The sequence below is a fragment of the Curcuma longa genome, chromosome 5 (assembly GCF_044706935.1).
Source record: "Curcuma longa cultivar G26 ecotype Majalengka, Jawa Barat chromosome 5, ITB_CL_G26_1.1, whole genome shotgun sequence".
In the NCBI taxonomy this organism is placed as follows: Eukaryota; Viridiplantae; Streptophyta; class Magnoliopsida; order Zingiberales; family Zingiberaceae; genus Curcuma; species Curcuma longa.
Genome location: NC_133865.1, coordinates 5679145 through 5695287, shown reverse-complemented (window position 1 = coordinate 5695287; position 16143 = coordinate 5679145). Strand labels below are relative to the sequence as shown.

At 34.9% G+C, this 16143-nt stretch overlaps 1 protein-coding gene across 1 annotated transcript; it reads right to left on the bottom strand.

The window, feature by feature from the left end:
- Window positions 1-1110: 1110 nt before the first annotated feature.
- On the bottom strand, window positions 1111-15405 carry LOC141828903 (clathrin heavy chain 1-like). The gene is made up of 30 exons (XM_074716290.1): window positions 15251-15405; window positions 14862-15066; window positions 13634-13722; window positions 13455-13533; window positions 13227-13354; window positions 11741-11839; window positions 11520-11628; window positions 10904-10983; window positions 10552-10779; window positions 10401-10466; window positions 8346-8462; window positions 7943-8140; window positions 7701-7817; window positions 7452-7511; window positions 6635-6721; window positions 6389-6472; window positions 6184-6318; window positions 6040-6102; window positions 5858-5962; window positions 5674-5786; window positions 5332-5584; window positions 5069-5205; window positions 4710-4988; window positions 3629-4631; window positions 3037-3522; window positions 2705-2875; window positions 2451-2636; window positions 1649-1771; window positions 1434-1544; window positions 1111-1357 (listed from the first exon to the last, which is right to left on the bottom strand). Exons 1-30 carry the CDS (start codon window positions 15293-15295, stop codon window positions 1190-1192), a joined length of 5124 nt encoding a protein of 1707 aa, XP_074572391.1. The 5' UTR covers window positions 15296-15405; the 3' UTR covers window positions 1111-1189.
- Window positions 15406-16143: the final 738 nt, after the last annotated feature.

The following is a 16143-nucleotide window of genomic DNA, read 5'->3' as shown; positions in this document are numbered from 1 at the left end:
ATAGAGAAGGCTATGAGGGAGTATCTTTTAATCTCGGGACGAGGGTAGTCTCTTGGAACCTATGCGGTTAACTTGACCAAGAAACTAATAAGAGTTTTAAAGTTAAAGTAAAAAAGCAGTTGACTAGAATCAACTGAGCTTGAATAGTTGCTCCATCGGATTTGGCTTCTCAAGCCATAATCAAGATTGATCAACATTATCATTATTTAATTACTATTCACTGCTATTTTATTTACTTCAAATATTCTATATTTACTTGTTAATATTTCAAAAAATAGAATATTGGTCGACCAAACTGCAGGACTTAGTTGACCATAGTGAAAGTCTGTTCAGTTTAGTTCTCTAGAAGAAATCAAGTAAACTTATTGAGAGTTGGTCGATCAGATAGTGATATGTGATCGACCAGAAGTCAAAGTTAGTACAGACCAATCAAAGAATAGAAGACGCACTGATTTGGTCGATCACATGAACAATACTATTTGTCCACATGCTCGGTCAGCAAATGATATGGCATAGAGGCATAGTTAGTGATAAGGATCACAACTCAAAGTTTATCCGAGTTGGTCAACTACATGAACAATATTGGTTGACTGAGTGCCCATTCAACAGCTAACGAAGCAAGTAGATAAAATTTGGCCAAAGAAGTCTATCTAGGTTGGTCGAGCAGAATCTACAAGGCGGTTGACTATATTATATAGCTGACAACTAAACCAAATGAAGTGACATATGTGGCAGCTGATATAGTTGACTAGAACATAGAATGTGATCGACAGATGGGTTGGTCGACCAGAATGATAAAGTTCATCGACAGGGTCAAGACAATTGTTGTTGCCGCGATAATGACTACGATTAAATATCTCGGTTTGGTCAACCAGGATGGCCAAGTTGGTCGACCAGAGCATGTCAAACTAAGACTATAAATAGAGACCTTTGCTGCATATGTGAGATATCCAAGAAACTAAGAATTATAACAATCACTCTGAAAAAGCTTGCATTCCAATGCAACATTCAGACAACTCGGGATTATTCTTTTTTGTCTTATTACTTGCTTGATGCTTTTGTTTTTCAAAAAGAAGAAAGCATGGTGGGATGTTGACGAAAAGTGACAGTCTGTAGTGTCGTTCCATTACAACCCTCGGGGCATCAAGAGATGCATACTTCTAAATTGAGTTTACATCAAGTGTGAATCTCAGTAACTCCCCATAGGAGGCATGCCAAAAGGTGGCATGGGTGGCATTCCCATGCCGGGAATGCCACCCATTGGCGGGACTGGTGGAGGTCCAAAACCCCCTCCCATAGGACCTCCCATGCCAGGTGGAGCTGGTAATGCAAGGGGCAGCAACTGGGCGTACATATTCTGCAGAGAATCAAACCTAGTTAAAATCAAGACTTGCAAGACATAAACCAGGAAAAACTAGGAAAACATTGGGTACCTGTTGTGCAACCAAATCTTTTTCTTCCTTTTCTTTCGTTTTCTCCTCATTTTGTGATTCAATTTTACACTTTACAAGCTCATCAACTTTACTAGTGTACTCACGAATAAACTGTGAATAGAACACATGACATGATTACACTTATTTGAAGGGATAATTTCCAAAACATAGTGAAGTGAAATATATTAAAAACTTGGAAGGTCAAAACAGATCACCTGCAGTAAGTATGGGAAAGCAAAATCAATCATATTGTTGATCCAGGCAAGTTCAAGGGCAACATCAGGACGGATCAAATCATAACAGATGAAGAGACAAGCAGCAAAGCATTCTTTCTTTCCCTGTAATACAAAACCAAGCCATGCATAAGCTACAACTTCTAAAGAATAAATGCAAATGACCTCATATGTTTTATTCCCTACTAGATATGAAGATACAGACTATTCAGTAGCTGCACGAGTAAAATCACTAGACTTAATATACCCAGAAGAAACCATAAACCAAATTTTGCTGTAAAAATACACCACTAAAGCAGCTTTTGTGGTCACTGGTCATACTTGATACATCATAGAACAATGAGAAAAAAAGGGCATTTATGAAATTTTGTTCAAGTATAACTGTATTTAGTAATGTTGACTACCTTGCAACACTCATTCTGAGTACGAGGAACTGCAATTTGTTAAGTTGAAATTGTATTTCCTATAAAGTAAAAAACTAGCATCACAAGGTTGGGTATGGCACTTCCAATAACCAAGATGTGCACATATCACCAACATTGGACAATATATTAGCTACTCAAGATGTGGAAATAGTTAATTCAAACTGCTAAATCAAGTGTTATGAAACCAATCTAACTAATGAAGAAATAGAATATAGAAAAACTTCAAAAGAAAATCCATCTTTTTAATGGTAACTTCACGGATCAAATAATCATGACTAGTTTTTGATATACTAATAAAAAATTATTTTAGAAATGAAGCATTCTTTCAGAGCCTTTTTGCTTGAAATGATCTATTTTACCTGTTCAATGAAATAAACAAGCAATTCTTCTGAAACTTCATGATCACCAGACTGAGAACAAGTCTCCATTGCATCTTTGTAAAGTTTGTCTTTCTTGGACAATGCGATGGATTGCTTCCACCTTCCAGCTTTCTTATAGATATAAGCAGCAATTCTTCGCATCTCAAGAAGCTCATGTTTTTCAATCTAGATTTGGAAAAGACAATTTTAAGGAGAACATCCATGGTTATAGAATGTTGACAACAACAATTTACCCTTTGTGCAAGGCCAATCTGATCAAAATTGTCATGCAAGTCAACTGATTCACGTAATCTGTCATAGTCTTCCTCCTCGACGTAAATTCCATTTAAGGCCTCATTAACAGCAGACACATTGTTACTTTGAACAGCTATCATATATGGCTTGACAAGATGCAAGTGACCAGCCTGAAGTAATAAAGTATTAGAGAAACAACTCCTGCCTAACCTTATTTAAACTAAAATGTTTTTCTAAACAAACAGCCTGATTTAAAGTTGTTTGCAAAAACCAAACAGTCTGATTTAAAAGAAAAGAAGTGCACCCACAAAAAATTAGGAAAAAATTGCACCTTTCGCATGATATCTACAACCCGAGTGTGGTCCACACGGAGTGCCAGCACATGCAAAACATCATTAATAAGGTCAGGATGTTCTTGCAAGTAGAAATGTACAGCCTTGTAATAGAGCTCAACATTTGCAACTTTAACAATAACATCTTTGAACTGCATGTGATCCCATGCATCTGGAGAATGATTCATAATAGTTGTGGCTGCATTGTCGAATTCGTCATATTGTATATACAAATAGGTTAGCTCTTTCCAGTGCTGTTGCTCATCACAAGCACGGATAAGCTTGGGAATATTCAAACGGGTTGAGAAAAGTTTAATGTGCTCCATAAGTTTCTCTGGTCTATATCTAGCATACAAGACTCCCAATTCTGTAAATATGCCCATGTGTGCACGTTCCAGACCAAGTCCACTCTCCATAAGGGAAATTAATTCATTGAAACAACCTCTGTTCTGATAATATTCACTGACCTCTTCCAGGTCATCAACCTAAAAAGTACACCAGCAAATAAAGTGAGCTACCACTTAGAATACAGTAACATCTCAATAGCCTAGGAAATGTAGTAGAGGGGAGTGGTGATAAAGGAAAGACTACCTGGATAATTATATTTAGACCGCATATTTGTGCCAAGCGGAACTCCTCAGCGTCAACACAAGCAAAACAAACTTCCTTCCAGGTCTTTGAGCTATTCGCTTTGCGAGCAGCATCAACAGCACCCTGGAACTGTTTCAGCTTAACAAGTGTGCAAGCCAATTTGGCCCAGTTGGAAATAAAAGCAAAAATTATCTTAGCAGCTTCATAAAGAGCATCATCGAACAATCTGTCTCCGACGGTTTGAAGGTTAGCAACATTTGGCATTAGAATGAACTCCTCAATGTCACCTAGCCTATCAATCTTAGCATAAGCGAATATAAGCTCACCATCCACTTTTGGTTCTCTAAGCTTCTGCCTAACCATCAGCAAGTACTTCACAAGATCATGATAAACATTGGCACCTTCAGCAGCCCGAATGACATCATGGAATTGGGTTTCATCGTCAGCACGAATGAAAGACTCAATAGCATCACTTACTAAGCCTTCCCGTAATTGAGCTTTGGCAACCTGGCTCCATACAGCATCTTCCTCAACACGGAAAGCAAACTCTACAGCTCTCTCTATGCTTTGGATGTTGTCCAAAAGGACATTGACAGCCTGAACATTTAGGTTGAATTTCTTGAAGATGGCAAAGGCCTCCTCATATAGTTGTGCTTCAACAGCTACCTCACCAACTGCAGGGCCATCAAAATTATCTAATCTGTTAATGTAATCCATGACCCTAGGTGGATCTGCTTTGATAGCTGTTAAAATCAGCAGGTTCTGCAAATTGAAGTTTCCACTAAAGGCAGAATTCTGTAGCACAATTTTCTCAAGTAGTTCAATAAGTTCGTGTGGAAGATCAGCAGTCATGAAAGCTTTAACAGCTGCAGAGACTTGCTCGGGGCTCTTGCTCTCAGGCAATGCAGTAGAAACAACTTGATCAATAAGCTGTCTTCTATATTCATTTTCAGGCTGAAGAACGTTCTCCCACAGGTCAGCATCCATCCTTTCAACTACATATCTGTCACCAAAGAATATAGTGAATCATAACCATAAAGAGAGCTAACAAGGTAATTTTTAAACAAACACCAAATCCTACCTGGCTTGAAGCTTGAACAATGAATTTTTGTTAGTGACATTTATTAGTTCATCATCACATTGACCTCGTCTGTATGCAACAACAGCAAGAGTAGGATCCCGTTTCTCACAATATTTGCCAACAACACGTGAATCATAGTAGGGGTTAGTGGTAAGAAAATGCTCTGGGTTGTTGTTGCTGTCTATAATAATTTTTCCCAGAGCATTATGCACGTGCACATCTTGGCTCCCCTCACTTACAAGATGTTCCAGAAATTGTGTGAGCAATCGCAAACGGTTCCTGCTTTCCATTTGATGATGAGTAGAATTCAATTTGCAAAAAGAGTATTTCTCAGGGCATATAATGTATAAATCGCATACCTCTTCTCACACTCAGCTACAAGAGGCTCAACTGGAAGAAGAGACCGAACAGAAAGAATCAAACCTTTGATGAAATCTTCAGGACATTCATCATCCAGCAGCTGCCCCACGACCATGGGGGCATTTCCTGGGTTTACCTATGAATATTGTGAAAGAATAAATGATAAATGACCTTATTAATAAATGTCTAGACCTGTAATAACTGCAGCTAGATGATCAATGCAAATTATAACACAAGAATGCAGCTTAAAGGAATATCTTACTTTCTGAACATAACCTTCAATATAACGAAGCATGTTGTTTGTGTATAAATAATGAGTCAAATCAGGCACAAAACCAAAACGATCGCAGACATTGATCAAAGGCCTTGCATCTGGAAGTTTGGCTTCCATCAGAAAATTCTTTGTTTTCTCAGGGTCATAGAAGTTGGATTCTCTTGTCACACGTTCGACCTCTTTTAACTGTCCAGTTTTTGCCGCTGACTCAATATATTTGAAGTGTATATCTGGATCTTCACTATTCAAATAAAAATAATTTAAAAACTCAGCTTTTCCTTTCATGTTCACAAAATACAATCCCTTAACACTTCTCATCTCAAGAAGTACCTGGAGCTCAAATAAGATCCCAAGAAAAAGTAAAGGCCTTCATATGACTTAAATTGCTCGAATAGTTTTATGCAGGCATCAACACCTAACTGCTCTGAATATTCCTTAGCAGCCTGCAAAAATGAAGGATGTTATGAAACTAGAAAAACAACAACATAAACATCTACTGAATACAAGAGGGCACCTGCACAATTATCTGAAGGTTCCCTCTCAAATTAACAAGTAAAAGGTCTTTCATGCACTCTAGAGCCCACTCCTTTGACAGTGTTCCAAAGAACTCAACAAGTGCCTGTAGTGAGATAATTATTGACTTAATATTTCAAACATATATGTCGCTAGCAAATAAAATTATGTAAGCAAAAGAACCTGTGGCTCAATGGCATGAGTATTAACAATGACACGTTTTATATCAGGTAACTCAGAGTAGTGCTGCAGCCAAAAATACATTTGATTACTAATTTATAACTCGGAAAATTAGCCAACAAATATAATCTCTGTAATTAATTTAACCTGAAGGGCTCGGATATATAAGCCAGCTTTTTCACAAAGTTGAGCAATTCGAGGACGATCATAATGACTAAACATTCCATTGGCCAATATAGCATCCGCAACATTTGGATATGTCACCAAATTAATCTCTAAAACCTGCAATAGTCTAGACATCAGTAAAAATGATTTTAAAATAATACTACACATTTTTGAACTTTAGTGTTACCTTGGTTTGAAGAAAAGCATGCTCAGGTAAATTTGGCTTCAAGACGTCTAAAAGGAAAGCTGTTGCCTCACGGATCAGATTTCTCTAATAGAAGCAAAACAACCGTCTGAGCAAATTAATGGATTCTAAAAGGGAAAATTAACCAACAAAGTTTGACTATTATATCCTGCTAGATCTCTGATATCTTAATAAATAACTTATAAAATTTTTGCAGAAAACCATAATTAGAAAGAGAAGCATATGAACCTGGAGAAAAAGATCTGTGATTGTGTTGTAATCAACTGGACAACCTCCCTCCATTTGAGACATCATGAGGGCAAAATTGACAGCTCCCTGAAAGAAAATTGGGTTGAATAATTAAATATGGTGACAGGAGATAATAGAAAATTAGAAATGTTATGGTCAAACTATAACAAACATAGAAGTTTACTAGTAGCTCAGACACCAGTTGGGAAGAGTTCACTATAGGAGATAGGATGGGAGAAATACAGCCAGGGGCCGTGGAGGGAGGTGCAATTCAGCCAAAACAATTTGGAGCTCACTTAAAGCAAGCGGAGGGTTAGGATTGGTCAAACTGCTTGGAGTTCGATCAATATGAATTTTGTTGAGGCGAGTAGCGCGCTGGAGATGAATGGTGCCGAATTGGTCCTAGATATAAGGGTTGAGATAAAGTTGGGCTATAGACCGAAGCAAAATGGTTTTTGAGGTTGAGTGGGTTGAGGTGGAGATGTTGTAAGTGGGTTAGACTGAAATGGAGATTGCATGTCCAAAGTGATGGGAAGTCATCTGCCTACAGCTTTGTTGAGCACTATAACAGGTCATGACAGGACACATGCCATTTTCTCAAGATAGGTTCAGTGAATGCATGCAGATTAGCCTTATTCTCACTGTTGTCCATCTTCATCTACATATATCACCCATCCAAACCTCTAGGATTGATGGCTGTGTTTTCCACATCAAGAAAATATTATACAAATTACTACAGCAATATTCTGAATTATTATGACACAATAGAGCCATCTATACAATTTATTTACAAAGTCGCATTTGAACAAGCTCTTACCTGAGGATCTGTCCTGAGAATTGTCTGGAGGAGGAAAAGATAATCTGGTGTGTAACCAACCTGCAATTGGTGACAATATTAGTTAAGTCGAACTATTACCTGGAATCAAACCAAGGTTTTATTTATATAAAGCAAGGGGTACAAGAATGAAATCAATTCCTGATTAATATGAACCAGAAAAAATAATAAAAAATAATCCTCTAGTCTAACAGATATCTTTTAGGATAATTTGCAAGAGCAAAATTTTACCTGCTTCGAATAAATAAGAATCTTATCGAATTCCCGCCGTTCAGCAAAAGCAGCAACAACTTTTGGTGTGACCCTTGCTTTTATATAAATTTTCAGTGCAAGATCGTTATCCACAGTCTACAGCAAACCATCATTACTATTCAAACAACATGAATACATCTGTGTATATTGCTACAAAATTGCATCACATTTTTGCAGTAATTGCCACTCCTTGTAATGCCTCTATAAATAATAACAATTACCTTGACAAGATCCCCAAGTTCTTCACTACACTCAAGCTTGTCTTCAGCCAACCAATTCTCCAATAGGTTCTTTTTGTTCTGGTTGACAACGAGACGAGATAACTCCAAAGATTCAAAGGCATTAAGCTTTCCTCTTGTTAACAATGTCCCAAAATACTGCAACAATGGTGGTGTCTGCCCAGGTTGGACTGGAACGCTCTGCCAAGCATATAGAAACGCCAGTATTATTGCCAAACTAAAAGGCACATGACAAATATATTGACAAGAGGAAAATATTTGTTTTTTCCACAGAAAAGTACCCAAACATTAACTAACATATGAATTCAAGAGCATTCTTCAACTATAAAACATCCACTGATTACTTTAAAAAAATCCAATAACAGAAGCCAATAAAAAGTGTGACCTGAAACTTCGCAACGGTCTCAGGAGTTCGAAGAATTCCTTGTGGAGATTCTGCAGCAAGTTCAGCAGCCTCCTTATATTTTGTCTGAGAAAAAAGTTCTTGAAACCTCTGTACAACCTGGAAACACAACCGTATATAATTATAGAAACTTATCACAGTGCTTGGAGTGAATGCATGCTAAAAGAAAACACTGTGGTGATAAAAACAGAAGGTAGCCATCAATCATCATTACAGTTATCTCCAATTGTAGACAAGAACAAATACAAGGAGAAAATATTCCTAATAATCATATACCTGCAATACATGAGAATTGAAAAGTCAAATCTTTTTATAAATTCAAGTAATAACAAAAACACCAAACAGCTTGGCATTCCACAGAAGTTCTAAATGCAACATCTGTGAGAACAGTTTATAGGAAAAAATTCACCTCGTGCTTAATGATAGAAGAAACATTAACCCTACATATATTCTGAGCAAAGTAGATAGAATCATGTGATTCCCAATTCATATTATACAATATGATTTATACAATTCTTACGTACGAATCAAAAAAAAAAAAAAACCATGATGATTCAGTTAGAATATTATTTTATACTATTCTAAAAATAAGAATGAAAATCATTAAAAGTTAGCTATAACCAACTAAAAATAAATCCAACCCATTAAAAATTAAATTAACTCAAATATGCTAGAAAAAAATAAAATTTATTATAAAATAACAATGAATATACGATAGAGCTATAATGGCCAATCAGAGTAAAATGTCAAAGTTAACCATGACATGAAGAATCCTTATCAAGTGAGACATAGAGTTGGCAATAGCCAATTTGAATGTGAACAAAAATACTTAAGAAAAAGTAAAACATTAAGCTTCACTAGTCTATATTGAAAAAAAATAGAATGTTAAAATCGCTTTTTAACAAAAAAGAAATAAAAATTTTGCATAAGTATTGAGCAAATTCACTCAACATGAATCATAACAATCCTAATATTTCTCATTTAAAAAAAAAACCTTAGACAGCTAACATGACCTAAATCCATATATTTCTTTCCTCTAGCTTTTAGCAATCCACTTAAATACCTTTCTACTTATCTCTCATACTAACGCATAGAACTTACAAAATGTTTTAAACTGTACCTATAACTTTCTTGGTACCCATTTTATTTTTTTTAAAGTTTTCCTTGTTTATATAATTTTAGCTATTTTAACTCCATCAATCAAACGTCTTTTTTATTTTTTTAAATAGACTTCAGTGGATGATGGTGATGATGAGTCTTGAGTGGAGTCGGTACTCGGTACTTCAAGTTTTCTGATAAAGTCAAAACTTGACCTAAAGCATAATTACCTAGCAAAATTCCCAAATCCTGATTTAACCTTAATAAAAGAAGATTGAATTTAGGGTTGAATCAGGTTTCCAAGATTTTTTCTAAAATTTATCAGTTATACCTATTGAAATCAAATTAATGTTCTGCTCAGACATACATCAATGCAATATTCCTAATAAATTTTGGAAAAAAAAAAATATTACAGTACAAAAGCTGCAATGCAGGATTGCCATTATCACATGTAATCATAGTGATGGTAATCTGTACTCTGTTATTTGTTAATGCACAAATGCTGTTCAAGATTCTTTGATTTCAAGATTTCAGTGCAACCAGTAAACCAAAGTCCATCAGAAGTTCTTTGGTTTATATGAAATTACTATGTTTATGGATGTGTTTCAACTTTTTTGTAGTAGCACAAAGGCAATTAAAAAAATATCTAAAGGAAACATGAAGAATAATGATAGCACATCCATGATGAATTTAAGAAATTGATTATTTAAAAAAGTTGGTAATTCATGGATGCCACAAGACAACTAAGATAAAGCAAGATAAAAAGGATGCCCAGTATTTATACAAAAGAGGTTCAGTATTGATATAAATTTAACAGTCTAATCAGGACTAAGCAAAATTCATGAAAGTGAAATGGGCAAGAAATATATATTGGTGTGTTTGCAGTAATTGCAAATCATAAATATATAAACAAGTACAGAACTAAAAATTTGAGATTACCAAATTCTCTGCCCCAGGAAGGTTTCCGCGTTTTGCAAGGTTAACAGCAAGCTCCAGATTGTTTAACTAATAAGTAAAGAGTCATAATGTTAATAATAATATATCAAAATTTAAAAAATAAATCAAAGAAAATGCAGATAGGTTGACATACTTGGCCACTGATAAATGGAATAATAGTTGCTTCATTTACAGTCGCCTGGAGAACCTGGCCCTTCCTATTTATTGCATAAAAACCACCAATACTTGCAGCCTCTGAGGTGAGGAATATAGGATCTGGGCTGATTCGATTTCTGTAAACTGCCGATGCAGTTTCTAGATCATAAACAAACAACAAACCAAGCTTTGTAATAACATATATCAAGCTGTATTTTTGAGAGATCTGCAAAAAATGTACAACAATTTGAAACACTGAGATACAAAAAAATAAAAACAGAAACAATAACAAAACAGAAAAGAAACACTTAATTAGAGTTGTAAGATATTGGAGATTGCTTCATCCTCACCTGCATTGCTACTGGAAAATCATCTGCAAAATCTGGTGGGAAGAACAGATCTGCTTGTTTCTTGGTAAATCCTGGCTTTCCTGATAGAGATTATATTTCACAAGGAAGAAGAATCAAAACAAAAGCTGGTAAAAATTCCAAATGAAAATGTGTCATCATTCAGATATGTTATTTGAGTTAGTTTCTTGGTTTTCTAAAGACAAAGTTTGACCAATAATTATTCTACTGTTTCTGTTTCTCTTAACGGCTTCCCATAGCAAAAAAATCATTCATCATTGTATTTGTAGAGATTTCTTAAATATTAAGCTCCAAAACAAAACAATTAGATGATTTTTAACCACATAAGCATAACAAAAAAAGACAATATCTTAAAATAATGGTCTCTGAATTCCAAATTAAAAAATCAAAATAGAGATATTTTTCTACTTGTACTGTATGCTATAAGTTCTTCATGCAAATGATATATTACTATTTAACAATGTTTTTAATGAAAATGATTTTCAATCCAATTAGTCAGGGAAAATATTTAGAAAGATGTCCTCTTCAATATGTAACACTCTTGCCAAAATCTCAAACTATAGAAACTAATCTCAACGATTATAGATAATCAAGGTACCTTGTTGGGCTCCAAGTTCTATGACGTGTAACTTTGAAGTAATTTGTCCAGCATTACTAGTCTTTGAGGCAAATGAAATAAGAATGGAGGGATTCTCATTCCCAACCACCTACAGCAAAAAAAAAATCACAAAGTCAAGAACAGATTAAAAAAATGAAATAAATGAATATTATCAGGGACCAGTGAGAAGATCATGGAGAAACTGAAAAGTAGAAAAATACCTTAAATGTGGTAAATGATGCAGCATGTGCTTCAAGTGCTTGACTACGCTGCTGATCTACTGAATAGAGCTGCATATTTCCTTTCACCAGCTGTGGTTTCTGCAACCAACATTAATTCATTACATAAAGAAAGTGCATTACTGAATCCAAATTATTTCTGCAAACAGTAAAAGCATTAATTTACTGCACATTAATGAAGAACAACAAAAAAGTTGAAAAGGGCAAACAAAGAGTAAATATACAGGATTTCAGAATAAAACAAAGAATGGTGGCAATGCTCTCTGATCGATTATTTTTCATCATCCTTGAAGAAAGCAAGTGTTTCCAAAATTTAATGAATAGAGCATAAAAACAGATGTAATATCAGGCTACTTGTTTCTATTCAAAAAGAAAAGGTTGAATAACATAAGAGCAACTTGTATTTTTTTTATTATATCCTACCCCATCTTTACTAGGTTTTCCTTTTGAACCCTATTTGTAGTTGTCCTGCAATAGGTGGATGCTGTACAGATATGAGATCATTATATTTTCTACTCAATTGTAAGAAGTGAATTAAAGATCTTACCCATCATAGAGTGGACCATGAAGTTATCAATTATATTACTCTTTCTTCTTTTCCTTCTCTCCATTTTCTCCGGTCATTATTTTTTTATCATCTATTCTCTCCTCTCTATGTTATATAACACTTTCTTCAACGGGACCCCATGAAGAAGGAGAATCCCTATCATAACTGCACAATCTGTAATATCATATTTTGCCTTTAAGTTAAAAGTACCATCCAGTTTCTGTGAAGACCAAATAATCAATTGAAACTTTAGTAATTACCAGTGCACCCCCACCTGTAATATAAAAGTTCATATTATCTCCCATACTTTAAATTCTTATTCAAAATGCCTCTATAGTTCTACTATTGCCATTTTACACCCCCTACACACTTCTATTTGTTGTCAAAATGCCCTCTATAAATTCATTATTATTGTTTTACCTTCCACACTTTCATAGGTGCTGTTGAACCCCCTATTCATATGGTCATTTCTTCATACAACAAAGAGGTTGAGTGAGTGTCTATGTAGACATAAAATGACGGCAGTGAATTGTAGAGATATTTCTGCAACTCTTATGAAAGTGTGGGAGTAAACCAACAGGGAAAAAAACTATAGTGTGCATTTTAAAAAAATAAAGTACAGGGGTAAAATGAAATTTTCTCTAATTGTAAATACCATGCTTTTAAAATAATAATGATAATAGTTATATAGGTCAACATGCTATCCCATGTATGCCCGCTTATAATCCTTCAAAATTAACAAAGCAAATTCACACACACATGCAGCCGCTTACACACTCATACAAGCACTATAAGCATTAATCACCATAAACTACCAACAAGCTTACAAAGTAAAATCACCAAAAAAAATTTCCAACAAGCTTACAAATTAAGAAGTTTCACAAACCACATAAGCATCAGAACAATCAAAAGGAAGAATACCTCTGGAGCACCAGGAGCAATTCCAATAAGAACTAGCCATTTCTCTGAGGGATCACATTTATAGTTAATTATCTGATTGTTTGTTAAATTAGCTGCCCGATCAAACATCTTAACAGGCTCTGATTCACCTGCAATGCACTCATGGTGATAGCTCAAAAATCACCTTCAGGAACTACAATGCAACCCTTAGGTTAACATAAGAAACAAATTAAGTAATCAACAGTTAACCTTCTATTGACCAATGATACACAGAAGTTTGTGTAATGAGACCTAACATCTTTGGGCTGATCCACTTCCAAAAAGCAACCTGAAAAGTTTTTCAAATTAGTAAAGTATTAGCATTGAACACCAGAAACAGAAGAATCAAAAGCCAGATTAAAAAAACTTCAAATTCATTAAATGTTTACCTGTTCAGGCATCTGATGAGATTTGATCTTAGTCTTTGCCTCAATGTTGAACACCTGCAAGTGATCCTGAGTGGTTCCAGGGATTTGTGCTGCAAGTTAAACAGATTACATGTTATCAGTCCACAGCCAGAAAAAACACTTGCGGGAGCAGTCTAATGAATGTTTGGCAAACTTAGGAGAAGAACCATGTGACCTCTATGTTTGAACAAATTAAAACATTAGAAAGCTCATTTTCCAAAGATCTAACTTAACAATGTTCATATTAGGAAATAAACAAGGAAAAATTAAAAAGAAACTTATTTGTATATAATGATGCCAACCCAGAAGAAAAATTTTCACAAGATATATAGCTAGTTAAGGAATATATATTTAACACTTTACACATCCAGCGTCTGTATATGAAAATAGCAGAGTCATTGGAAATAGAAATACATTCTTAAATTATTAAACGCCATATTCAAAGCATTTTATGAAGGTTACATAGATTGAAAACTGCTACTGAGCACCATCAGGATAACATTATTTCTTTTATGCTGGAATGCTAATTTCTTACTACTGTATCTAAATCACTAGGGTCATTTTACTTCCACAAGATATGAGATATGATATAGAGGCACTCTTTAAAGGAAAAAAAATGCCACAAATCCTGAATAAGTTTAGAAAGAGATAGAAAGCTTGTTCATAAGTTGAGGTTCACACAGCCTACTGTTAGTTTCTAATTTCAACCTTGGGGAGTTAACTGCGGTATTCAATCAAGGCCCGATCAAAAAGCTATGAAAATTAGCTGATCTAACAAGGGTTGAGCGATAGCAGATTTTCCTGTCAAAAGTTGCCATATTTTGCCTTGGTAACCAAGCAGATTTAAATGTCTTATTTAGACAACCTGTTCAGATTGTACATGAGAAAACAGCATTTTAATTAACTCAAATAAGCTGAAACTTCAACTAGATCAACGGAAATTAGGAACGGAAACCACTGAAACTCTCATTTAGTGAGAACCAAAGGAAAAAGTAGATCATTTCCAACAGCTTAGAGCAGAGTCTAAAATTTTCCTTGTTATTCAATTGTTTACTTAATGAAGTAATTAAAATGGCTTGGAGTACAGATAACAGATCCAATGAGTAAGTCAATACTAAACTAGTTTACAGATTCTCTAAAGTGATCAAATTGATAGACCTAAAAGTACATAAGAAGAAATCACTCATAAACGATTTGTCAACATAAATACCTTTAAGAGCGAGAATTCTGCTGTTGGGATTCATCAAAGCACTGTCTGCAGTGATCGGTCTCCTCAAAGGCTGCATAGGCATGTTCATGTCAACAATAACGACGCTATTCTGCGGTGACGTTTCCCTGACGCATATGTACTTGTCCGATTCCATTGTGACATGCGTGAACGTGATGAACTGAGGATTGATCCCAATGCTCGGAAGCTGAAGAGCACCATAAACTTAAGAACTCGAAATATAAGAATTACAAAATGCATAGAAATTCCAACAGATCAATATCTAGTCTTATTGGATCCGGAAGTGTCTAAGTTATACTCCACGAATTCGCCAGAATCATTGACCTAACTTCTCAGATCAGCGCCACAGCGGCGAATAAGAGAAGACTCACCGTCAAGACCTCCTGCATCACGATTGGCGCGTTGGCCGCAGCCATGGAGGCTGGATTTGAGCTTGGTTAGGTCGGCCGGCCGGTGGAGACAGAGAATGGATCTGAAGGAGCGCACTTAGATCTGGCCGAGCGGAAACCTATAAGCGAGAGAGAGAGAGAGGAGGAAGAAATGGAGTGGGAAAAATGGAACATGGGAGTAGCAAAATGATTCACCGATTTTTTTAATAAAGAATACTAATAATAATAAAAAGATGCCTGAGCTATTTTTTAAAAAAACCCCTTGAATTTTTTCTATGTTTTTGCCCTTGTAATTTATATAGTACATTTTACATAGTTTATAAAAGAAAAAGAAAAAAAAAAACCTTATGAATAACTTTTTATAATTTAAATATCCAAATTTTATCGGAAGTAATCTCAAAGATAGACCGTCTTCCTTTTTTTTAATTCATCTATGGGATAAATTAAGATCACAATCTAAATACATTTAGAGGTTAATTTTTAAAATATTTATTCTTAGTAAAATTTTATATTCTTACTAGGAGTAATTTATTAGCGTTTAAATTATACGGATGTCAGTACAGTATATTGGGTAAATTCTTTTCCTAAACAATATGAATGCTAGAATAATATGAACTCGTATATTAGAAAATAAAACAAGTAAGATGTAGTTATGTCCACATTTATAGTAGAAAATAAATATAAAAAGAAGATTATGAATTTGATTACAATGAAAAAATCATCATCTTTTAATTTGTGTCGTTTAAAAATTTGAGAATCTTGTGAAAAAAGAGAGAGAGCAAATGGATGGCCTTCTAAAGGAGTTAGGTTGACGATATCATAATCTCTTTATCGATGCGGAGCAAAGAGATTTGTCAGAATATCTAGTCCACTAG